Genomic DNA, 25,956 nt, shown 5'->3' with positions numbered 1-25,956 from the left:
TTAGAGGTGCAGTGCTTGACTAATCCAAGTGGATTTTTGTTTTAAATGAAGTAACAGAGAAAGTTGATGAAGAGAATGCAATGGATATTGTCTTTATGGATTTTGAGAAAGCATCTCAAAGTAGTACCACATAAAAGGCTGGTTAACAAAACTGGAAGGTCAGCAACAGGATGGAAAAATTGGCTTAGGGACAGAAAAGCAAGTCATTGTTTTCCAGACTGGAGGATGGTAGACAGTGGTGTTCCCCAAGGTTAGTATTAGAGCCACAGCTTTTTATCTGATTATATATAAATGACTTGGACATTGGAACAGAATTGTAACACTTGAAATTTGCCAATGAAGCCAAACATGGAGAAGTGGCAGTGAGGATGATAGCACTCATCTGCAAAAGGACATAAATAGGCGAGCAAAATGGGTAGACAAGTGGCAGATGAAATTTAATAGACATGTGTGAGGTGATGAATTTTGGCAAAAGGGATAAGGAGAGGCAATAGAGACAAATTGGCACAGTTCTAAAGAATGTACAAGGGCAGAGGGATCTCAGGGTCCACATGCACAGATCCTCAAAGGTGGCAGGATATACTGAGAGAGTAGTTAGCAAAGCATATGGGATCTTGGGCTTCAAAAACAGTTGTGTACAAAAGTAGGGAAGTTAAGCTGAACCTTTATAAAGCTCCAGTTAGGCTTAAACAAGAATATTGCATCCAGTTCTGGTCACCACACTTTAGGACGGATGTGAGGGTCCTTGATAAGGTGCAGGGGAGACTTTCCAGAATGGACCCAGAGATGAGGGATTTTAGCTACAAGGTTAGTTTGGGGAAGCTGGGGTTGTTCTCCTTGGGGCAGTGAAGATTGAAGGGAGATTTGATAAAGGTGTACAAGATAAGGTACTGGTTTAGATAAGGCAGGCAAAGAAAAGTTGTTCTCATTAGCTGATGGTACAAGGACTAGGGGGACAGATTTAAGGTTTTGGGCATGAGAAAGAACTTTTTTATGCAACAAGTGGTAATGACTTGGATGAAGGGACCGAAGGTATGGTTGCAAAATTTGCTGATAATACAAAGATAGGTAGGAAAGTAAGTTGTGAAGAGGACATAAGGAAGCTACAAAGGGATATAGATAGGTTAAGTGAGTGGGCAAAGATCTGGCAAATGGAATATAATGTGGGAAAATGTGAAATTATTAATTTTGGCAGGAATAATAAAAAAAGCATATTATTTAAATGTTCAGAGATTACAGAGCTGAGATGCAGAGTGATCTGGGTGTGCTAGTGCATGAATCGCAAAAGGTTATATGTAGGTACAGCACGTAATTAGGAAAGCTAATAGAACGTTACTGTTTATTGTGAGGGGAATTGAATACAAAAGTAGGGAGGTTATGATTCAGCTATACAGGGCATTGCTAAGACCACATTTGGAGTATTGTGTACAGTATTGGTTTCCTTATGTAAGGAAGGATGTAAATACACTGGAAGCAGTTTAGAGAAGATTTACTAGACTAATAGCTGGAATGGGCGAGTTGTCTTATAAGGAAAGGTTAGACAGGCTAGGTTTGTATCTGCTGGAGTAAGAGGCGACTTGATTGAAACATGTAAGATCCTGAGGGGTCTTGACAGGGTGGATGTGGAAAGGATGTTTCCTCTTCCCATTTAAGACAGAAGTGAGGAGAAATGTTTTCTCTCAGAGGGTCGTGAGTCTTTGGAATTCTCTTCCTCAAAAGGCAGTGGAAGCAGAGTTTTTGAATATTTTTAAGGCAGAGGTAGATAGATTCTTGATAAGCATGGGGGTGAAACGTTATCAGGGGTAGACAAGAATGTGGAGCTGAGGTTACAATCAGATCAGCCATGATCTGTTGAATGGCGGAGCAGGCTCAAGGGGCCGAGTGGCCGACTCCTGCTCCTAATTCGTATGACCTGGAACCCGCTACCAACAAGGTAGTGGAAGTGGAGACAATGAATGATTTCAAAAGGAAACGATGGGCACTTGAGGGAAATAAACTCGGACTACAGGGGATAGAGCAGGGGAAGGGGCCTTTGTGGACCGCTCTACAGAAAGCTGGCATGGAGTCAATGGGCCAAATAGCCTCCTTTTGTGCTGTATTAACTCGATGACTAATAGACTTGGAGTTGGATCTAGTGGGATGGTAAGGTAGTCTAAGTGCACCGATCCAGAACAACTGGAAGCAAGAGTATACCACGAATGTGTGAAGTGTTCCCATCTGGTTATGGGCCTAAAAGCACTTATCTGTCTAAATAAGGTGGAAATTATGGAGTGTGTGGGATGCAGAATTGAGCTGGTCCTCGCTCAGTCTTGTAGTTTGTGATCTTCTGGCAGTTGATGACCCAGATCATGTTCCCAGGATTTACACAATATTCTGCTCCATGCTGTCAGAATGCTTCACAGAAGATCACAATGTGCTTGCAGGGAGTTCTCTTATTGCAGGTGGCCATTTCTAACAGTGTCAACTGACACTGGAGTTTAGGATGATTCAAACAGTACCAGATTGGAGCACAAAGTGCAGCTGGGGAAGTAGGATATAAAATCTGTTTCAAGGGCACTACTTGGCACTAATTGAGCAGCTTAACAATTTGAAAGATGTCTTTTCACGTCAGGCCTTGGTGCCACTTGTACAGCGAGTCTCTACAAAGCCACAGCAGCAAGAGGGTTGATGCATCTTGGAATATCTTCATGGCTGGAGGCTGTCCTAGTATCCAAGTAGTATTTAACTCTACCTGGTCTTTCCTGGCATCCCAAAAGATGAGATGAGTAGATCATACTTGGTCAGGCAGCACATGCCTCAACTCATAGCCACAGGTTTTGAGGAAAAACTTTTAAACTCTAACTTCCTGCTGCTTAAAATGATAGTCATTGAACCACGACAGAAACAGTTCACTCTTATCTATTCAATAACTGCCACTGTTGAGAATTTTATTGCTCCTGAATCAGATTCCCAACCAGTAAACTCAGCAGTCATCTTGTGGTCTGTACGTTTTGGAATGCTTTAAATTTTGCTGGTCAAGATCGAGTACCCTCCTCAATTCCAAAAACCACTTCCAAACTACTTCAACTCCACCTTCATCAAGACTCAATGTTGGTTTGAGGAAAGGTGTCTCAGTATAAAGTATTTTTAATCCTAGAATTATTCACTTGCACATCTGAAATGAGATTGCTCACAAATGAAGCATAATTGAGATGTTTATCATGATCACAACATGTGCTGGGCAGCAGTACATAAGGAAGGATGGAGCAATATTAAACAACTTGCTACACGAAGTTAAGGGGTGGCGGTGGTATTTGTTTAATAGCTTCAGGTAAATAAACCAAGAGAGCAGTAAGCAAAAGCTAGTGGGGTGGAAGTCAGGAAGAGAGACAAAAGAAAGAATTGGGAGGAGGGAACAGGTAGAGTAAAATGCAGAAAAGGGAGTGGGAAGCTTTATACGGTACCCTGGGAGTTCTCGTGACACTTGTGCATTCTGCAACTTTTCTACTTTAAAGGAGTCTTTTCTACTCAGATCAGATATTCTGAGCCAGAGAACAGCTTCCAGATGGAAGTATTCAGAGTCTTTTCAAGCACACAACAAAAATCCCAAGTTTAATGTTGTTGCATATATATGTGCACATTTATACTAGAAGCCTTATTTTTAGTGCTACCTCTCCTGGTTAGTTTCAAAAGATTGCCGCAAAAAATTTTCAAGTGATTTCATTAGTTACTATTCTTTTCCTTGCTAATTTTATTGTTAGCTGCTTGCTAATGGCCAACACATGATGTTTGTTTCTCCATATTATTTCTTTATTCATCGCTCTCGTACCTGCTTATTACTCTTGTTATATTTTGATAGTGTTGCATGGTAAAACATCATTTTCATTCAGATATAAATGTGGTGTAAGTACTTAGGTGCAACCTGTTTATACTTAGAGATTTCTTCAAAGCACACAAATGAAAAGGCAGGACGTGAATATCTGGCAGACCTACACTGCCTCCCAGTCAGACAATACCTCAATGTTAACATTCTCATCCTTTTTTTCAAATCCCTCCACGACCTAACCCATCCCCATCAGCCTTACAACCCTCTTATCCGTGCTCCAATTCTAGCCTTTTGCACTCCCCCATTTTTATTGATAGATCATTGACAGCCATGCTTTCAGCAGTTAGCTCTGGAGTTCCAATCCTAAACCTCTCTGTCTGTCTCTCTCCTCCTTCAAGACACTCCTTAAACCCTAACTCTTGATCAAGCTTTGGGTCACCTGTTCTAATACCTCCTTTTGTGACCGACAAATTTTGTTTGATAATCCCTCCTGTGAAAAACCTTGGGATGTTTTACCACAAAAAAAGGTGCAATATATATGCATGTTGTAGAATCGGTTAACTAACTACTGCTTTCTTTTCTTACAACAGCATGATGATAGATATAAATGGAAGTAATTTTTGTTTGTTATGCTTTATCATTTTCTCAGAACATCTTGAAGGAGCTTTACATCTGTTGTGAAGAAGTCTGTCACCCTAACTACCTTGATCTCCTATATACGTGGGAGTTTGACTGAAATGGGAAAGAACACAGATCCCAAAAGTGGTTACTCTTTAGTAGCTGCAATATACTACATGTTAGTTTCTTCCCCAATAATGACAACACTAGAAGATGTTTTAGTTAGCACAAGAATTAAGTGGAGATTAAGAATTCTGTTCACACAGGTGTATATGCACGAATTGCATAAATAATTAAGGAAAAATGCTTATTTATAAATAGGCTAGTTATAAATACAACTCTTGTGGTTGTGCATAACTACAGAAACTATGTATTACAAACCCAAGGCACAATAACAGGAAAATAAAAAAAGTTACCAAGGAGGAATTCTGCCAGCAGAGAGCTTCCCCTTCTGTGCTTCACTTAACAGTTTATTTGCAACTAAGATTGGATTCTTGATCCCTAAAAGTAAAATTAGGTAATGTTTAATGCACTTCACCTCACAAAAAGTTAAACATAGCCAGATTTACACTTTTTCTTTCTGAACTTCATTGTACCACAGAAGTAATCAATCGGCTGTCTAGTGCTTTGGGAGATATGGAGTTTGTGAAAGACACTATATAAAAGCAAGTCTTCGTGCCTTGCACTTGGCTGTGTTCTTTGCTCTTCCCAAATCCCCTTTAATATGGGTCAATCTAGAATTAACTATCGATTGTAATTCTGTTGCTCAATAGTGCACACTACCAGACAACAGACTTCCAAACTGAACTAGCTTGAAAACAAACTTAGGATTAATACTCACTTAATAGTTATCTTTATCATTGTACATATTCAAAAAACCTCAAAATAGTTGCTTTCTTTCTTACAGCAGGTATTTACCAAAAGGACATCCCAAGTTATGTCGAGGATAACATACTAAACACATTATGGTTCTGCATACAGTAATACAGTGTATACTAATATAGACTAATGGTGGGGAAAAGGTTAGATACCATCAGAACAGAGATTGATAAATCTCAGCTATACTTTTGGGGAGGTAGCAAATAGAAGGAAGTCACTCGTCCATTAGTGCAGAAAAACTGAATTGCTTATGTAGCAATGGCCCAAGAATCATACTGGTGCTGTCTGAAAGCACACCCTGCTGGCTTGGCCATGAGTTTTACAGCCTGAATGATCCTGCACACCTTCAGGTAAAGGTAAATAATCTTTTATTGTAAAAGGCCGAAGACATACACATGTACATGGTAATCTCATTGAAGGGTCAAGATGTCAACGTTCAAAAATGATCACATGGTTTGTTATCTCAAAAATAACTGCAGTGTTTATCCATCCTTTCAATTATATACATAGTGGAGCTTGTACAGATTCACTCTGTACTCAACATGTTCTTTCAATGACAATATCCTTTGTGTAGGTGAACAGCAAGAAGGTAGATGATCATATTTATTGAAGCTTATCTAATAATTTAAGTCAATTTTCTGTTCAAATAATGAGCTCTAATTGAGAATGGGTATGGACAATTTGGGTCCCTAAAAGTTCCTCTCATCAGAGATAGGATTCAATTAGGGGACACAGCTTTAAGTTAAATGTGAGAAAGAGATAAAAAAAAATAGGCAACATTTGATTTATTAACAGGGCAATAGAAGTGGGACAGATAGCCAGCAGAGTGACAGTACAGAAAACAATGGCAGGTTGAAAAAAGATTTGATGACCCTGTTAGAAAAGGAAATTTAGGGCTATGAGTGCTTCAATTAGTAAGAAATGTGAAGGGATGTTGGAAGAGAGGTTGTGAACTGTCAGCTAAAAGATCTACTCCTGCCCAAAACTTAATACTCTATTTCTATGTATATGTGTCATGACACAAGTGCACTAGGTTGAAGGAGTTAATGAGGTGGATCATAAATGCTCAACTGGTATAGATTGGAGCTTAAATTCAATAGCAGCACACAACTTCAACATTAACTTCAGAGTTTTGTTCTTCACTCCAGACATTGTACAATGCAGCTTGAAGCAGGGTCTCACTCAGCTGTGCAGTGCTATAAAATCACAGTGCAAATTAATCTTCCAACACCAATAAAAAAACAAAACAGCATGACTGATTCAACTTAGTCTATCATTTATGTGGTCAGGTTCACTTGTGACAGAAAAATCATGACAGCTGGCAGCCGTGTCCTCTTGATTTAAACACACAAAAAAGAATCTGAACAGAGCTTCATCCAAGCAAGTTTAGTGATTTTTTTCCCCCCTTGTGTTATTTTAAGAAATTTGTTACAATGTTTCACCATGGCAATGAACATGACCTTTGGGAGCAGAGAGAAAGATTTTTTTTATTCGTTCATGGGATATAGGCGTCGCTGGCTAGCCAGCATTTACTGCCCCATCATTAATTGCCCTTGAGAAGGTGATGGTGAGCTGCCTTCTTGAACTGCTGCAGTCCTTGGTGTGTAGGTACACCAACAGTGCTGTTAGGAAGCGAGTTCCAGGATTTTGACCCAGCGGCAGTGAAGGAACAGTGAGAAAGTTCCAAGTCAGGATGGTGTGTGGTTTGGAGGTGAACTTGCAAGTGGTTGTGCTCCCATGCATTTGCTGCCCTTGTCCTTCTAGGTGGTGGAGATCATGGGCTTGGAAGTTGCTGTAACAGAAATCTTCGTGATTTGCTGCAGTGCATCTTGTAGATGGTACACACTGCTGTCACTGTGCATCGATGGTGAAGGGAGTTGAAGGTGGTAGATGGGGTGCCAATCAAGCAGATTGCTTTGTCCGGGATGGTGTCGAGCTCCTTCACAGTTGTTGGAGCTGCACCCATCCAGGCAAGTGGAGTATTCCATCACACTCCTGTCTTGTGCCTTGTAGATGGTGGACAGACATTAGGGAGTCAGGAGGTGAGTTACTCGCCACAGAATTCCCAGCCTCTGACCTGCTCTTGTAGCCATAGCATTTATGTGGCGGGTCCAGTTCAGTTTCTGGTCAATGGTAACTCCCAGGATGTTGATAGTGCGGGTTTCAGTGATGGTAATGCCACTGACCGTTAAGGGGAGATGGTTAGATTCTCTCTTGTTTGAGATGATCACAGCCTGGCATTTGTGTAACTTGGCACTTATCAGCCCAAGCCTAAAAGTTGTCCAGGTCTTGCTGCATCTGAACTTCTTATATTAAGTTTAAATCCTCACTGGTGAAATGCTTCCACATAAATATCTCAGTTTTTGTGAAGCTGCTTATTATTCATCTGGCCATAGCAGTTCTTCCTTAGTTAGGCTGAATTGGTTACCAAGGCATCTTCTCGCTAGGAACTGTGGGCGAGTTACCTCAAATTAATTCAAAACTCTATTATCCATGAAAAGCCTAGTTTGATAACATTAGCCTCACTACTATAGATTTGTGTATGAAAAGAAAAAGCCGACCGGGATAGGACTGATGATGATTCTTAGCAAGAATCATATCATCTGACTCAGCCTAAATAAGTGAGAACAGGATATCTAAACAAGATGGGGAAATGCTGACAGTAATCGGAAAAGGCTGCATGTATACCATTTTCGGTGAACTCTGATAGGATCAAATCACCAAATACAACGGGGCATCCTCAAGTAGAAAGCAAGATAATCCAAAATAGATTTAACAACAAGCCCATCATTTCAGACACTTTAAAGTTTCCTTGCAGGTAGTTGGGAATCAAAAGTAGTCTCTGATGGACTCATCCATTCTCCAATGATTGTACTGCTGGAGTGGTAGCGTTAATATTAGGCCACTTTTAAATATCCAATCTATCCATGGCCTTTCCATCATTTGAATTTAATACCAGACACATTTAAAATTCAACTGTGGGGGAAAAAAAGTGTCACTGAAAGTCACAAGTTATTCCTTGAAAACCTTTGTTTAAATGTACTCATGTGATCTTTCCTCTGCCCAATGATGGCCTCAGATCAGTTCTTTTAAATGGGAGCACCAAGTAGATTGATATTCTTCATGGCTGGTGTTCAATGACATACCCAGCATAACCTGCATTTATATAATGCCTTCAACATCCCAAGATGCTTCACATAGGAGAAATCAGACAAAAATGGGCACTGAGTTAAAGAATGAGAATTTAGGAAGGGTGAACAAATGAATGGCCAAAGAGGTTAATTTTTAAGGAGGGTCATAAAAGGAGGAGAGAGAGGTGGAGGGACAGAGCAGTTTAGGGTGGGAATTCTAGAGTATAGGTTTACAGTCATCAATGGCGGCAAAGGAAGGGAGCGGCTCACCATGGTAGGGAAGAGGAAAGAGAAAAAGTGGGGGAAAACGAGAGGGGCAGCTGAATGGATGTCATTAAGACTGAAACCAATGTAATACATGACCTCCTGGCACTTATTGTTGGAGGTGAGTAGAGATGTAAAAGTGATAGTTAGTCATGTAAAAGAGAAACAAGGAGTTACCATTGCTCTCCAGGATGATCTTGGAATAGTGAGTGGTTTTGACAGAGGATTGCGAGGCCCAATAGTGCTTAATGTGTTTTTGCTAGATCTGGTGACAGATGGTTGAAGCACTTGTGCACCAGGTATGTATGCTCAAGTCTGGGCTTGACTGATGCAGAGATGGTGCTGTACCAGGATGGAAGAAAGTAATGGTTTTATTGGGGACAGGTACATCAAACAGGTGGAGGTGAAAGGGTCATTGAGCAAAATGACAGCTTAAGTATCATGACAAATGGAAGATCAAAGGCTAGACAGTTGTCAATTACTTGGATTCTCCCCCCCCCCCCCACCCCCACAGAGTGGCTGCAATAAAAAAAGAGTTGGAAGATAGTGGAGGATATGAATGGCGAGAGATGCAAGAAAGTGATCAGAGGTGAGCTTGTCCTTGATTGAGACTATAAGAACTTGCATTTACATAGCACTATAAAACACTGGTCAGAGGATGGGCAATGTGCTCTGCCTGTGTAGCTTTAAACTTGTAAATTAAGCCAAAATACACCCACGTTTGGAGCAGGGAATATTGAGCAGTGGCAGTGAGGAAACTGGGAAGGAAAGGACAATGAATTGCCATCAAGAGAGTTACAAAAGGAGAGATCAGCAGAAAGCTGTTACAGCCAGGAGCCATGTTCCATCCAATAAACAGACAGTTCCAGAAAGGCCATATGCAAAACAAACTCCTCTGAAAGAATAGATCTGGTAGCTAAATAGCACTCACCTCTGTTCTTCTAGAGTGTTTGGGCAAAGATAATAATGTGGTATTTTCTAGGCTACATCAAGCAAAATTGAATGGAATTGACTTTCAGACTGGATAATGGGGGTAATTTTAACACTGAAGCTAAATTTAAAAAAAAAAATTGAATACATGTATGTGCACCAAATTGTTTATGAAGTAACACTATCTGTAGTCCTACATCATCAGTGTCTTTAGCCGTTTCTTGACATCAAGTGAATCGAATTGGCTGAAGACTGGCATGTGATGCTGGGAACCTCAGGAGGAGGCAGAGATGGATCATCCACTAGGCACTGCTTACTGATGGCAAATGCTTCAGCTTTTTTTTTGCACTAATGTCCTGGGCTCCCCATCATTGAGGATGGGGATATTTGTGCAGCCTCCTCCTCCTGTTAGTTGTTTAATTGTCCACCACCATTCATGACTGAATGTGATCCACTGGTTGTGGGATCATTGAGTTCTGTGTATTGCATGCTGCTTCTGCTGTTTGGCATACAAGTAATCCTGTGATGTCATCCTTGTGCAGCTACATGTCTTAGGTATGTCTGGTGCTGCTTCTGGCATGCTGTCCTGCGCTCTTTATTGAACCAGGGTTGATCCCTTGGTTGATGGTAATGGTAGAGTGAGGGATATGCCGGGTCATGAGTTTACAGATTGTGGTTGAATACAATTCTGCTGATGATGGCCCACAGCACCTCATGAATGCCCAGTTTTGAGCTGCCAGATCTGTTCTGAATCCATCCCATTTAGCAGTGGTCATGGCACACAACCTGGAGGGTATCCTCAATGTGAAGACAGGACTTCGTTTTCACAAGGATTGTGCGGTGGTCACTCCTACCAGTACGGTCATGGACAGATGCATGTGCAACATGTAGATTGGTGAAAACAAGGTCTAGTAGGTTTTTCCCTCTCCACCTGCCACAGGCCCAGTCTGGCAGATATGTCTTTTAGGACTTGGTCAGCTCAATCAGGAGTGGTGCGCTTTGTGAGCAAAGATTGACTAAATTGGTCCCTGTGATGGAGGGGTTGTCCTATGATGAGAGGCTGAGTAAATTGGGCCTATATTCTCTGGAGGTTAGAAGAATGAGAGGCGATCTAATTGAGATTCTGAAAGGACTTTATAATCTGGAAGCTGAGATTGTTCCCACTGGTCAGGGAATCTAGAACACGGGGACACAGTCTCAGGATAAGGGGTCAATCATTCAGGGCTGAGATGAGGAGAAATTACTTCACTCAAAGGGGTGCGGATCTTTGGAATTCTCTACCTCCAGAGGGTTGTGGATGCTCTATCATTGAATACATTTAAGGTTGGGATAGATAGATTTTTGGTCTTGCAGATAATCAAGGGATATGGGGAGCAGGCAGGAAAATGGAATTGAAACCCAAGATCAGCCATGATCATACTGAATGGTGCAGAAGGCTCAATGGGCCAAATGGTCTACTTCTGCTCCTACTTCTTGTGTGATGGAAATTGAAGTCCCCCACTCCAGAGTTCATCTGTGCTCTTGCCATCCTCAGTGCTTCTTCCAAGTGGTGTTCAACGCGGAGGAGTATTGATTCATCAGCTGAGAGAGGGCAGTGGGTGGTAATAATCAGGAGTTTCCATGTCTGACCTGATGTCATAAGACTTCATGGGGTCTGCAGTCAATGTTGGAGGACTCACAGGGCAACTCCCTCCCAAAGGTATACCAATGTGCTGCCACCTCTGGTGGGTGTGTCCTGTTGGTGGAACAAGACATACCCAGGAATGGTGATGGTGCTGTCTGGGACATTGGATGCATGGTATGTTTCCTTGAGTATGACTACATCAGGCTGTTGCTTTACTAGTCTGTGGGACAGCTCTCCCAAATATGGCACAAAGTAAGGAGAACTTTACAGGATCAACAGGACTGAGTTTGCTATGGTTGTTTGAGTGTTCCGTCCGATTTTATTCCTTTTCAACTTGTGTAGCTGTTTTGTACAACTGAATGGCTTGAGATGCCATTTCAGAGGGCAGTTAAGAGTCAACCACATTCCTGTAGGTCTGGAGTCACATGCAGGCCAGACCAGGTAAGAATGGCAGATTTATACCCCTAAAAGAACATTACTGAACAAGATGGGTTTTTATGACAATTGATGGTTGCTTTACAGTTACCATTACTGAGAGTAGTTTTCGATTCCAGATTTTTATTAATTAATTGAATTTAAATTCCCCCGGCTGCGATGATGGGATTTGAACCAGTGTCCCCAGAGTTTTAGCCTGGGTCTCTGGATTACTACTTGCGACATTACAACTATGCCAAATGTCTCCACTGGTTGGAGGCACTGGATAGTGTGAAGGCTATGGGTCCTGACAATATCCCAGCTGCAATACTGAAGACTTGTGCTGCAGAACTAGCCGCACCATGTAACTGTACTGGAACAGCATGGCTAAACAGAGGCGTCTACCAGACAATGTAGAAAATTGACCAAGTATGTCCTATCCACAAAAAGCAGGACAAATCCAATCCAGCCAATTAACACTCCATCAGTCTACTCCCAATCGCCAGCAAAGTGATAGAAGGCATCGTCGACACAGCTATCAAGCGTCACTTAGTCAGCAATAATCTGCTCACTGATGCTCAGTTTGGGTTCCGCCAGGGCCACTCGGCTCCTGACCTCATTACAGTCTTGGTTCAAAGATGGACAAAAGAGCTGAACTCCAGAGGTGGGGGACAGTGATTGTCAAATGCTGCCTTGATGTCAAGGACAGCGTGTGGCATCAAGGAGCCCTAGCCAAACTGAAGTCAATGGGAATCAGGGGGAAAACTGTCCTTTGGTTGGAGTCATAGCTAGCACAAAGGAAGATGGTGTGATTGTTGGAGGCCTATCATCTCAGCCCCAGGATACTGCTGCAGGAGTTCCTCAGGGTAGTGTCCTGGGCCCAACCATCTTCAGCTGCTTCAATGACCTTCCCTCCAACATAAAATCAGAAGCGGGGCTGTTTGCTGATAATTGTACAAAGTTCAGTACCAGTTGTAACTCCTCAGATACTGAAGCAGTCCAAGTCCATATGCAGCAAGACCTAGACAAAATTCAGGCTTGGGCTGATAAGTGGCAAGTAATATGCATGCTTACAAGTGCCATGCAATGACGATCTCCAAAAAGAGAATAAAACCATCTCCCCTTGACATTCAATGGCATTACTATCGCTGAATCCTCGACTATCAACATCCTGGGGATTACCACTGACCAGAAACTGACCTGAAACAGCCACTTAAACTGTGGCTACAGGAGCAGGTCAGAGGCCTGGAATTCTGCTGCGAGTAACCAACCTCCTGACTCCCCAAAGCCTGTCCACCATCTTTGCATCAGCAGCTGTCCCTTGATACGAGGATGACTTTTACTCAAGGTTACTAGTTTCTGCCATGGGTCTTCATTTAACTGAAGAGGCCAATTCTCAACCCGCAGATCTTTGGGCAATGGGGCAGGATGTCTCAAGGCAGTGGGATCCGAAGTGCAGGATTTACTTCCTTTTCTTTCCATCTCTACCGCTGCTCTGCCTCATCATTAAGATGTTTGGACTCAAAGCCTGATGCAGCCTGGACAAGTTGTCGCCATTTTGAACGATTGGTAGCAAGCTCCTCCCAGTCAATGTCAATGCTGCTGCACTTCAAAGAGAGCTTCAGAGTGTCTTTGAAGCATTTTCTTTGTCCGCCCTGGAACTCTGGCCATTTGGGAGTTGAGGAAACAGGACCTGGCAGGGGAAATAGTTTTCGGCCATCCAGACACTGTCCAGTCCACTGAAGTTGGTTTTACCTGAATGCTTGTGGAGCTGGCTTCAAGAAGGGCACCAGTGTTTGTTCGACAGTCCTCCCATTGAATCCGGAGGATGTGGCAGAGGTATTGCTGATGGAATTTTTCCAGTGCTCGTATCGCTGATCTTTGTTGCCCGACAAATGCAGGAAATGTTGAGAACACCAGGAACTCTTCATTGCATGCATCGACCTGACCAAAGCATTTGACTCTAAATTGTGAGGCTCTGTGGATTGGTCTCCAAAGATTTGGATGTCCAAGAAACTTCATCACAATCCTGCAATTGCTCCATGATGATATGACTGCAACTGTCTTGAGTGAGAGATCTGAAACAGCCGCCTTCAAAATCCGGACCAGGGTCAAACAAAGGCTGTGTGATAGCCCTATAATATTTACAATCTACCTGTCCACCATCTACCAGGCACAAGTCAGGAGTGTGATGGAATACGCTCCACTTGCCTGAATGAGCTTGCTTCCTGAGTATTGTTGGAACCTCGACACCATCCAGGACAAAGCAGCCCACTTGATCAGCACCCCATGCACCACCTTAAACATTCACTTCCTCCACCTCCAAAGCAGAACGGCAGCATCTACAAGATGCGCTGCAACATCTCACCACACCTCCTTAGACAGCACAGGGAAGGCAGTGGAGTAGTGATAATGTCACTAGACCAGTAATCCAGATGCCTAGTCTAATGCTCTGGGGATAGGAGTTCGAATCCACCAAGGCAGATGGTGAAATTTGAATTCAATTCATAAATCTGCAATTAAAAGCTAGTCTAATGGTGACCATGAAACCAGTCAATTTTTGTAAACACCCATCTGGTTCACTAATGTCCTTTAGGGAAGGAAACCTGCTCACCTGGTCTGGCCTACATGTGACTCCAGACCCACAGCAATGTGGTTGATCTTAAATGCCTTCAATGGGCAATAAATGCAGGCCTAGACAACAACACCCATATCCCATGAATGAATATTAAAAAAAAACTTTCCAAACCCACGGCCTCTTCTACCAAGAAGAACAAAGGCAGCAGACGTGTGGGAACACCTCTACCTGCAAGATCCCCTCCAAGCCACACACCATCCTGGCTTGGAACTATATCTGGATCAAAATCCTGGAACTCCTTAACGGCACTGTGTGGTATACTTGCACCAGATGGACTACAGCGGCAGCTCACCACCACCTTTATAAGGGCAATTAGGGATGGGAAACAAATGCCAGCCTAGTCAGTGACGCTCACATCTGATGAAAATAAAGTTATTTCAAACCAAAAGAAAAAAGTAAATGGAATTCGAAGTGGAAGAGTCATCAGGTCCAAATGGGATGTATCCTAGATTAAGAAGGGAACCAAGAAGGGAAACTGCAGAGGCTCTGGCCACAATCTTGCAATACTCTTTAGACATGGGGGGCGGGGAGGAGTGGGGGCAAGTGATGTCAGATGACTGGAGGATTGCAAATGTTCTATTCTGGTAAAAGAAAGAGGAATAAACCCAGCAATTACAGGCTAGTCACCCAAAGTCAGTGGTAGAGAAACCTTGAGACACAATAATCGGGACAAAATTAGTTGGCTCTTGGAAAATATGGGTTAATAAATTAAAGGCAGCACAGATTTATTGAAGGCATATTGTGTTTGATTAACTTGATTGATGTCTTTAATGAAGGGAGAGTGAGTTGAGTGTAATGCTGTTGTTTACACAGACTTTCAAAAAAAATAGTGGCACTGTGGATATGAAATTAGCTAAGGGACAGAAAGCAAATAATGTGAGCAGTTGCTTTTCAGACTGGAGAGAAGTATAGTGTGGCACTCTCCAGGGTTAGTATTAGAACCACTGCTCTTTTTGATGTATATTAATGTCCTGGACTTGAGTATACAGGACATAACTGCAAAGTTTGCAGATCATGCGAAACTCAGAAATGCAGTAAATAGTGAGGAAGATACAGACAGACTGGTGAAATGGGCAGACATATGGCATACAAAATTTAATACAGAAGTGTGATGCATTTTAGTAGAAAGAATAAGGAGGCAATATAAACTAAATGGTACAATTTTAAGGGGGTGCAGAACAGAGACACACGGTGGTGTATATGCACAAATCTTTGAAGGTGGCAGGACAAGTGGAGAAGGCGTTAAACAGCATATGGGATCCATGGCTTTATTAGAGGCATGGAGTAAAAAAAGCAAGGAAGTTATGCTAAACCTTTATAAAGCACCAGTTAGGCATCAGCTGGAGTACTGAGATAATTCTGGGCACCATGCTTTGGGAAAGACGTCAAGGCCTTAGAGAAGATGCAGAGGAAATTTACCGAATGGTACCGAAGATGAGGGATGTCAGTTGTATGGAGAGACTGGGGAAGCTAGGGCTCTTTTCTTTAGAGGAGAGAAAGTTAAGATAACATTTGATAAAGGTGTTCAAAATCATGAATTGAGAAACTAGTTCCAGTGCCAAATGAGTCAATAGCTAGTGGGCACAGATTAAAGGTGACTGGCAAAAAAAAGAGGCAACATAAGGAAACAATTCTTTTATGCAGCAAGTTGTGGTGATCTGGAATACAGTACTTGAAAGGGCAGTGGAAGCAGATTCCAGAGTAACTATCTCAAAAAAATGTGATAAATCCTTGATGGTAAAAGATTTGCAGGGTTACAGGGAAAGAGCAGGGAAGTGGGACTAACTGAATAGCTCTACTAAAAAGAGTCAGCACAAGCACAGTGGGCCAAACAGTCTTTGTTGTATTACATTAATCTTTGTTGAAATTATGACTTATGAGTTCCCTTCCCCTTTAAAATATACCACATACAATATGTAGATGTTTCTGACTTGAACTATGTTTGCTCAATAACAGTTTTCCAGTAATCAGACCAAATGAAGGAAATCTGCTAACACGAAGGGAATTGTTTCACTTTTAGTTTCTTGATCCTACTGACTAAAATTATTGAACCTTATTTGTATTCATCAAAAAGTACATACCCCTGAGTGCTCCAACAGCTCCAAAATTCAAGGACTTTCCATCCATTGTACTGGCATCACATTCTATATCCCCTGATAGATTAAGATTGGATCCCATCCCTGCATTAGTGAAAGGAGAGTCCTAAAATGGAAAATTGTTGGAAGTAAAGCAAGCAATATATCTTTCTTTTGCCTCTTAAAAAAGAATTACACTTAGTTAGGAAATAAACTATGCTCATTTTTTTTTCTGTTATGCACACGTTGAGCCCTGAAATTCAGCTGATCGGAAGTCAAATTTCAGGAAAGGAGAGCACTGCATCCAACTTCGCTCCCCCATCCCCAAAGATATTACTAGTTATTCTTAAGTCACCAAGGGACACTGACTGACAGATTAACTGGCAATACAGTATATTAAAAAAAACCTAGAAACTCTTTAGTGGATGCCTGTTCATAAAGAATGCCAGCACTAGGAATGGAATATTTCTCCAGTCTTACTATCTAGTGCAGTGCTCTTAGTAGACTTATGTCCACTACTACTAGGTAAAGCCTAGGTCCTCCTCTATGGAGCGGAATTTTTTTTAAAAATAAAAATCGATTAGTGCCTTTCACAATACATGTAAAAAGAACGCCCTCAGCTTATTAGATTACCTACTTATAGTTTTCCCCTGATTCTTAGAGTGCACTTTTACCTGCCATGTAAAAATAAATGGAACACTATCCAAACAAAAAAGGCCACTATTACTGCCTCCTAAGACTCGTCATTTCTTCTGAAAGTTCAGACATAGCCAATGGGTTACTGGTGTGGAGTCTTTTTTGTCAATATTTCCATACATTTTGAACCTCAGTTGTTTGCTCTATTTAATGCAAGTACTCTGCCATTGAGAGGGGATTTGTAGTTCCATTCAAACTATGGAAGAGGCTGGCATGCCACCAGATTCTAAAATGCATTGCACTTCACTCTCCAATTTTCAATATTATTTCCTCCCTTCATTCAGTCTTTTTGAAATGTTGCAGACAGAAAAAGCTCAAGAATTGAAAGGCTCAACACTACCGAGGTGGCGCCAAGTAGAAGAGAAGTGCCTCCCCATAAAAATAAGGGATGAAGCCATCCTCAGACACTTCATCCAGTCAGTTAGATAACACCACAAAGGAATAAGTTATTTGCAATGCTTAATAAGTGCATTACCAGATTCAACAACCATCCTCTCCAAAGGCTTAGAAAATAGAACTGCTTAGAAAATATAACTTATTTGCACTTTAAAGGCATCTTCAACAGAAACTTGGTTAAATAAAAGATGTTTATGTCCTGAAGATTAGCAAGGTGCCCAGATAAATTTGTTTAAGTGTTTAAAAAAAAAAATTTCAGTTCAGCAGAGATGCAGGCCTGCTTGTGAAAGCTGCCGTTTGCAGTGAATATAAGTAAAGACTATTGGGAGCAAGTTGAAACAGTGACAGCGCCCTTTGTTATATCACCTTATGCATTTAAAAGAAAGCCAGTCTCTGAAAAAAAGATTCAATATGGTGATAAAGCAAAATACTGATGCAGCCAAAAGTCAGACTTTGATTGCTTTCATATTTTGTTATACTACAGACCAATAGATTTCAATTTGGCCACTTCAAATACTGTACTTTCTCTTATTTAGTGTGGACTTTGGTGCTGGTTAAGATGTTACAAATATAACACATTCAAGTCTGAAGGCCAAATGTCAGCATCAAGCACTCAGGTCAAGTGGAATAGTTACATCATGATCTGTTGAATGGCAGAGCAGGCTTGACAGGCCAAATGGCTTACTCCTGCTCCTATTTCCTATGATCCTATGCAGATTAAAGTTCCCTCTATACTGCTGCAAATGTGCACCAGTCTCATTTTTCTTTTCCTACAAGACATCACATGTGCTTTCCAAGTGAAGTGGCCAATTGGTGCTGAATTGAGAGCAGTTTCATGTTGGGGGCCATGGCCACTAGAACTGGACCAAAATCACAAAGCCAAATTTTTTTTGCCAGGAGACAGAGGAAATTTTTATCTGAAGAGTTACCGCATGATTTGATGTTACTCGATGTTGAATTCCAACTCACCATGCTACTTGGTGTCTCCTCCTTATATCATTTTGAATCATAATCCCAATTCAAGAAACTAAAACTAATGAAATAAAAACAAAACTGCAAACACTAAAAATCTTAAAACAAAGAAAAACGGTGACAATAAATATCAGGTCTAACAGCAGTTGAGATGAGAAAAGACAGGGCATTGTTTTGGGGGCAGCCAATTGCTCAGAACCATCCACTTGAAATGTTGACCTATCTTTGCCAATGCAATTGTGCCTTCTGTAGTATTTTCAGCATTGTCTTTTTTAATTTTAACTTAAAACTAATGGAATACAGGCTCCCTCTAAATTATTTATTAGGATTGTGATTAACTTACTTACTGAGATAAGGGACAAAGGTTTCATAAGCTACAAACAAAACAATCAAGGTTCTGACCAATCTACTGTACCATCCAAAAGTTTAATATACAGAGGATGGTAAGAAGTTTGAATGGCTCTTCATGAGTTATGAATAAGTTTGCTGCTCATATTCTTACCTCTAGCTCAATAAGGGCGGCCATAACTACATCAACAGCTAGAGCTCCAGCTTGCAGTTTCTCTATTGCCTGAAAGACAAACAGGTTTCTGGTTGAAATGCCTTGTCTATAAAATTAACGAACTAAGATCAAGTTAATACTTCGACTAAGTGTCAAGCTTTTAGTGAAAATATTTCAATTGAACAATTCACATACAAATTGCAGGCTAAAATAGATTTTAATTTGCAGTATCAGCCAACAAGTAGCAAATATTCCTACCTTTTGGCAAGCTCTCCTACAAACTTGTTTATACTCCTTGGCCTTGGATTCAGAATGATAGCCTGCCCCTAAAATAAAGTTTTAAATGATCAATTGATAATTAAGCGAGTTACATTATTAGGACTACATAAGGCAAAAAAAAATGCTAATTAGGAGGCTATTTAACTAGTCATATAATTCACTTTGTAGAGCCAGACATCACATTGTAAATAGTTGAGCATTTTTTCAAACAAAATGAAAAGTTACGAGAGCCCTCTCAATGGCCCAATATGTAAAGGCACTGCTCGCACTATTAACCCCCACAGACCAAATTATCCCAAACTTGGGAAGCAGTCTGTGCTGCATTAGCTAATTGTAGCTGAGGTCGCAACTGGGATGATACAATTGGCCTCATCATCCCTGGACCACAAAGATTATAAAAATATCCAGAGTTCCTGTTCGCAATTACTATCTTTTATTGCAAACTGTATATGTATGGACGCGGATGAGGTCAGAATTAGGATAGGCTATAACTCTGCCTTCGCTCCCTCACACGAGGTGCTGAGGACCCAGGAAAACATACCTCAGGAGCATCTTCAGGATAAGTGAAGAGAATGTTTTCATTAAAAAAAGTTACATTTATTCTAAGTACAGCAGTGACATCTCGTGGCACAAAAAGCACGATGAAATACAGGACTGCCTAAATCAATTCTATTGGGAGCTTTCACATGAACTTCTGAAAGTTTTTACATGGAAAAAAACTAATAGGTAAATATTGGTTGATCTTATAAATTCTAATTTAATCAAAAGATATCAAATGCATTTCAATGTGTAGGCTTGCATCTATATTTGATTATGTTCAAAAAGCAAGAATAAACAAATTACTCGATGTAGCTAGATTTCCTTCGCCCACCCCACAGTAGACACATACCCTGCAGCATGCTCTTCAGTAACAAATACGCAAGTCAACATTATTAGGTCAAATATCAATAATTGGGCTAGTCTAGTGGCAGCGTACTAACAAACTGCTTTTTAAAAAAAGGAGCCCAAGTTCACACTAACTCACTAAACTGTCAAAAAGTAGTAAGCAAAGCAAAGAGAAGTGGTGCCAGCGAACCTGGGTCAATTTTGTGTACCTCCCATATTGCGATCAAGCAACATTGATAGCACACAGAAGCACCTATCCATCCTGAACTAGAACAGAGATAGCAGAACACACACTATGGGGCAGGATTTTCAGTGATGATGCATATTCGTTTCACAAGATTAGTTTTATATTATAGTGCACAATCACAATTTAATTCGAGCCCTGACTAGGCAACAGTGCTGAACTATATGTCCATTCATCTAAGACAGCAGACAATCTGATCAAAGACGGATCAAAGTTGCTCAATTAGAACTCTTGTGCATGAAGAGTGGACACTTTTGACATGATACATCACAAACACACTTATTAAATATTACAAACTAAACTTACAAGTACAATAAAAAGCATTAGAGACTGACTGCCAACCAGCGGGAGGATCTTCAGTGGAAGGCTGTATATTTGGGGACCCCCTCTCCGGCATTCATGGAAACCTGGGGTGGAGGGTGGCACAGTGCCCTCAAAATATTTTAGGCACAAAGCGGTTCAAGGCAGCAGCTCACCACCACCTTCTCAAGGGCAATTAGGGATGGGCAATAAATGTTGGCCTAGCCAGCAACGCCCACATCCTATGAATGAATAAAAAAAAAATACCCAGACTGCATACTCATTCTGTGGGCTAAACGAAATGCTTTCTTATTTATTTACATTAGCAGGGATTGCAGCCCATTCCTATATTTGAAAGGGCTTCTCAACTTTCAACTGCATTTCAGCCAAGTCCTGTTCCAATGCGGAGGCGTGGCAGATCAGTACGCCTCCTCCTGGGTCTGCTTCTGGCCCTGGCTATAAACACCATTCAAAAAAGGTCCAGAGGCACAGGCTCTGCAGGGTCAAGTGACTTCAACTGTTCGCAAAACTTTCAGGGCCTTGTGGATACTCAGGTGACCTTAGAGAGGGACTAGAGTGTCAAATGACACACATGAACCCTTCTGAGACTGGTGAGCACAAGATACTGCTTGCATTATTGGATTGAAAAATCAGGTCATAATTCAACTATACATACTTCAGTTTTTCATAAACTCTTATTATTAGTGCCCTCCTCTTGGATAGAGCATGGTTGGTGTGTGTTACGACCAAATAAAGGTGTCTAGGGGTCTCTTTCAGCCTTCACCTGGTCTTGTAAAAGGGTTTTGTTTTTAAACACCGTTTTGAGCTCCCCCTTGGTGAATCCTTGTTCACTGCTTTCCAATTATAAGGCAAAGAAACCAGCACAAACAGACTTCCTTAGGTTTAAAGAAAAGTGAAATTTATGAAAACTTAAACTCAAATTCGATTAATGCTTACAGATACACGCCGTGCCCTATGCTAGCATTCATTCACGATATGCACATGCAAATAGAGACAGAAAAGAGCAAAAAAAAATAGAGGTTTGAGGCAACATCAGAAGAGTTTATTACTGTGCTTTGAGCTCACTGCAGTCCTTATGTAGATAATCTTGCTTTTCATTGGGGCCCAGTATTGTTCTTAAACTCTGTTCACTGTAGGAGACTTCACTCTCTTGGGGTTCATGTGTCTTGAATGGTTTCTGAAGCTGGTGACAGAGAGATGAGAGCAGACAGAACAGAGGTTTTTTCAATCCAGCAGCAAACAGCTTTGAGTTTTAAAACTCTGTGGCAAGTTCAAATTCAAAAAAGTCCAACTGCCAGTCATGTGACTAAACTGGACTGACTTGGTCTTGTGTGTTTTGGTGAAGCAGGGACTGGTTCCTTTGTTCCAACACTGTCTGCTAATATGCAAAAAAAGGTCTTTCTGACGAGGGGCCTGGCAATTCCTTGTGATAGGCCCTCTTTTCTTCCCTGCAACAATTTTATGTTTTAATGTTCATGTAGCAAAATAATGTGTGCCTCATTCTTGGCAGGTGGGGGAATGCATGACAGTGCATGCAAAAAGTGTGAAATGGCCGGCATTAATGGTGTGTACTTGGCGTGTGTTTCTACTCTGTGACTTTGGGTATAACTCAATGCCATCTGATTGGTCCATTTCAAGAGGGAAGGAGCACAAGAGGCACAATATTACCTGACCATAACTGCCTCTGCTTCGCTCCTTGAAATCAAGCATGACATCAGAAAGCTGGATGCGTGAATTTTAATGGACTCCAAGTTTCAGAGTTACCATGGTAATAGTGCTGGTGATGACAGACCTGGAATATATTTACTCAACTCCATTAATTGAAATTATTCTCTAAATACATCAAAAACTCAGCAGTTTTAAATAACTATGATGCAGGATGTTGAAGTTACCAGTCTCACTTTTTGCTATGGATGTACATAATTCCACTTAGGATTCAGTTTAACTCAGACATAAAAATATCTACCATCATAAACTGCTATTTAAACTATGAATACTATGCACGAATCTAATGTGTCAGCTCTCCCTTTCTTCTCCCTCTCGAATATCAGAAGGAACATCAACCAAAAGGACAGCTCCTGAGCCATGCCTCTGACCTAGGGCTTTTGGCCATAAGTGTACAACTATTGGCAACAAGGAGGTTTCCACATTGAACCATCCCAATCTTTCCGACTAAGTGAAGAAAAAGATTTGGCATTTGACAAATCAATAGCTTTTGAATCTCACAAAAGTCAATCAATATAAACTACAGTAAGTTGGGAGGTAGTCACCAACTAGAACAGGGCATGAACAGCATCAAATAATTCTCAAACTCTGAATACGCAGTTATCTTGGGACAATTTTATTTGAAGTAGGTTTGTTGCTAATGCATTGCGAGCCAAAGGTTAACCTAGATTGTCATGTTGACGAGGCGCTTCTTATAAGTACATGTAGGTTGACTTTTAAAGTCAACCTACAAGTACTTTGTTATTGGATATTTTGCAATAATTATGATCTAAAAAGGTGGTTACTCTGGCTTTTTATTTGGGTGTTGGTGCTTTGCAACACTTGCACCAGTGCAGTCCCTCAAAATCTAATCCCTGTGCAGTCTTCTGAAAATATCCAACATTAAAAAGGTAGTCAATTCATCTTCATATAGATCCACATTAGTTAGGTTATTTCAGAGATGAACAGAACATGTGTGACAGTTACACTGGGGTGGGATGAGGATTTCAATGCAGTTTGCTGGGAAACAGATTGTCAGGTGATGGGCAAGCGAGACCCAATAGGGATATGCGATTTCTGAACAAGTTGCAATTTACAGGGCGTAGATAATGTGGCTGGCAAAGACGACGTGAGAAATCGAGTCTAGAGGTGATTAAATAATGAATGAGGACTGTTAGGGCGATCAGGATGAGGTGGGGTGCAGGTGTGCAATGTTGCAGATTTAAAAGTAAGCGCTCTTGGTACTGAATAGGATGAGATGTTTCAAGGTCTGCTCCACAACAAGCTGATGAGCAAAGAACTAGCAGGGACTTGTCTAGCAGAGCGGCAACAGAATACATATATCACACAGGAGCTAATCACACAAACTTTATGGAGAATTTGATGTGCCTGGGATCAAATAGAGACTCAAGCTCTTCTGCAAGTAAAGAGCTAACAAATGCTCTACAAGGTTTGCCTGTTCAGTCGAGAGCGGAGTCCTACCAGTGAAAAGAATTAAATCTCGACACAATGATTCGTTACCACGAGTCATGTATTTTGCAACACTAGCCAGTTTAACTGCACATATATTTACTCTGTCCTACTTACCATCAAACTGAAGAGAAACACATCCTTAGTTACAACTGTTGAGAGAGCAAGGAGGCAGACTGGATAAATCTGTGCTCTTCCCTTTTTAGAAACAGACCGGTAGGATAGCACTGAGATATATCCAATGTTATATAATATCCTGCTCTATTAGTTACAAAAATATTTTCATTACTTTCGCCAAAGATGACAACATACTTTTTCTATAATCAAATACTAAAATTCTTGTAGTGCTTGAATTAAAAAAAGTGAAATTTAATAGATGGGAAACATTATTTCCTCTTCATGGTAAGAATTTAATATGAATCCACTGATTTCTAGCATGTTTAGAGTTATTTAATGACAAAAGGAATGTTTTGGGATTCTCAGTAAGGAAGTTGCTCTACGGCATTCTTCATTCTCAACAAATAGTGATAATTAATATCAAAATTATAAGAAACATTATCAGAGCTTCATTTTTTTTTAAAGTGATGTTTTGTTCAACTTAAACCCAATGATGTGTTCAGGGATGTGACCCCACAAACAGAAATTCTCTTCAAGAGATTTAGTCTTTTGAAAGGGAACACTGTCCAAGATAAAACTTAAAGTTTCAGGACTACCCTATATATCTCAATAACAGCAACTGATACCACACAGGATGTGCCAGGAAAATTAAAAGTAATTGTAGTAGTAGAATGGTATGGAAATAGGAACAGGTGGTGAACATGGAGAAGAAAGAAAAATGAAGACTTGTATAGAAAATGAGGGACAAAAAGAAAATAAAGGCAAACTAAACAGAAAATGAAAAGCAAGGGATTAGTGAGGGGGCGGTGGTGTTATAGAAAATGACCGTTTCATCCGGAGCAACGCCGCGGGAGGTCGACTCATATTTGCAAACAGCAGGGAAACGATGTCAATAACCTTGGCATGCAGAAGCTGACCCTCTACTTCTGCAGCCACAATTGGAGGCCGCACCCACTAATTGTTCATGAACCGCGGGTTCCGAGGCCACTGACCCGGGTTTGTGACCCATCACGCTCTAAGGTTAACACTGGGTGTTGAGCTCGGAGATTGCTGCCAGCGGCGACCAGACACGGGTAAAACTCACCTGCGTGTACAAGTACAAACCCCACACTCTTCCCCTCGGTAGTCGCTTCCTTTCCGCTCCTTTCCATCGGCGCAGCGCCTTCAGTAGTGCTGTGTGGTTGCGGGTCCCCAGGTCCCAGGCTCCCTGCGGCCTCCATGGTCACAGCCAAACAGCATGTTAACTTTCCCCTTCCATGGATCGGGCAAGCTCAGCAAGTCGCCAGCAGACGCAGCGGCGCCACCGCCTGGCATAGACGCTGAGGTTTGAAGGCCCGAGTCCAGACTGGCGCACGCGCACTTTACTCTCCCACCCTCCCTCGCAGACAGCGGCCGCTCATTGCCGGCGACCGTTAGCAGCGCGAGGCTCCGCCCCGCCCCATTCACTTCCGGGTCAGCCTCTTCCCGCCTCTTTGTCAACAACGTGTCCGAGTGCGAAGACGCTCCATTAGAAGATGGCGGGGAACCAACCCAGGGGGTGACAGAGGAGAGCAGGCGCTGGGTGATCAGTTGGTGGGGTGGGGGTGGTAATTAAAAATATTTTGATATCAAGAAAACGGCCTGGAATGCAAATTAACAACAACCTGCATTTATATAACATCTTTAACCAGGTAAAACATCCCAAGGTGCTTCGAAGGGGTATTATAAAACAAAATGTGACATTGAACCATGTAAGGAGCTATTAAGGCAGATCACCAAAAGCTTGGTCAAGGAGGAGCAGAGAAAAGTTCTGTTTTGTTCATTAGTGGGAGCCAAGCGTCACTGGCATGCCCAGCATCTGTTGCCCGTCCCCAGTTGCCCTTGAGAAGGTGGTGGTGAGTTGCCTTCTTGAATTGCTGCAGTCCCTATGCTGTAGGTACATCCACAGTGCTGTTAGGGAGGGAATTCCAGAGCTTAGGCCCAAGGCACCTGAAGGCATGGCTACCAATGGTG

General features: G+C 41.5%; 1 protein-coding gene across 6 annotated transcripts in view; it reads right to left on the bottom strand.

The window, feature by feature from the left end:
- tasp1 (taspase, threonine aspartase, 1) overlaps nt 1-25,363 on the bottom strand; it is a 110,338-nt gene extending 84,975 nt beyond the window's left edge. For 3 of the 6 annotated variants that reach the window (XM_068044320.1, XM_068044318.1, XM_068044322.1), the window contains exons 1-5: nt 25,049-25,363; nt 19,203-19,270; nt 18,945-19,013; nt 16,385-16,505; nt 4,840-4,924 (exon numbers count right to left, since the gene is read on the bottom strand). In XM_068044320.1, coding sequence (XP_067900421.1) covers nt 4,840-4,924; nt 16,385-16,505; nt 18,945-19,013; nt 19,203-19,270; nt 25,049-25,184 — 479 coding nt within the window. In that variant the 5' untranslated portion in view covers nt 25,185-25,363. Of the gene's footprint in view, nt 1-4,839; nt 4,925-16,384; nt 16,506-18,944; nt 19,014-19,202; nt 19,271-21,722; nt 21,857-25,048 lie in introns of all 6 variants that reach the window. The other 3 variants (XM_068044317.1, XM_068044321.1, XM_068044319.1) reach the window with 2 other exon arrangements.
- Nucleotides 25,364-25,956: the final 593 nt, after the last annotated feature.

This window comes from Heterodontus francisci, chromosome 13 (assembly GCF_036365525.1).
Source record: "Heterodontus francisci isolate sHetFra1 chromosome 13, sHetFra1.hap1, whole genome shotgun sequence".
Lineage (NCBI taxonomy): Eukaryota > Metazoa > Chordata > Chondrichthyes > Heterodontiformes > Heterodontidae > Heterodontus > Heterodontus francisci.
The sequence above is the reverse complement of the archived record's forward strand: the minus strand, read 5'-3'. Positions and strand labels throughout refer to the sequence as shown.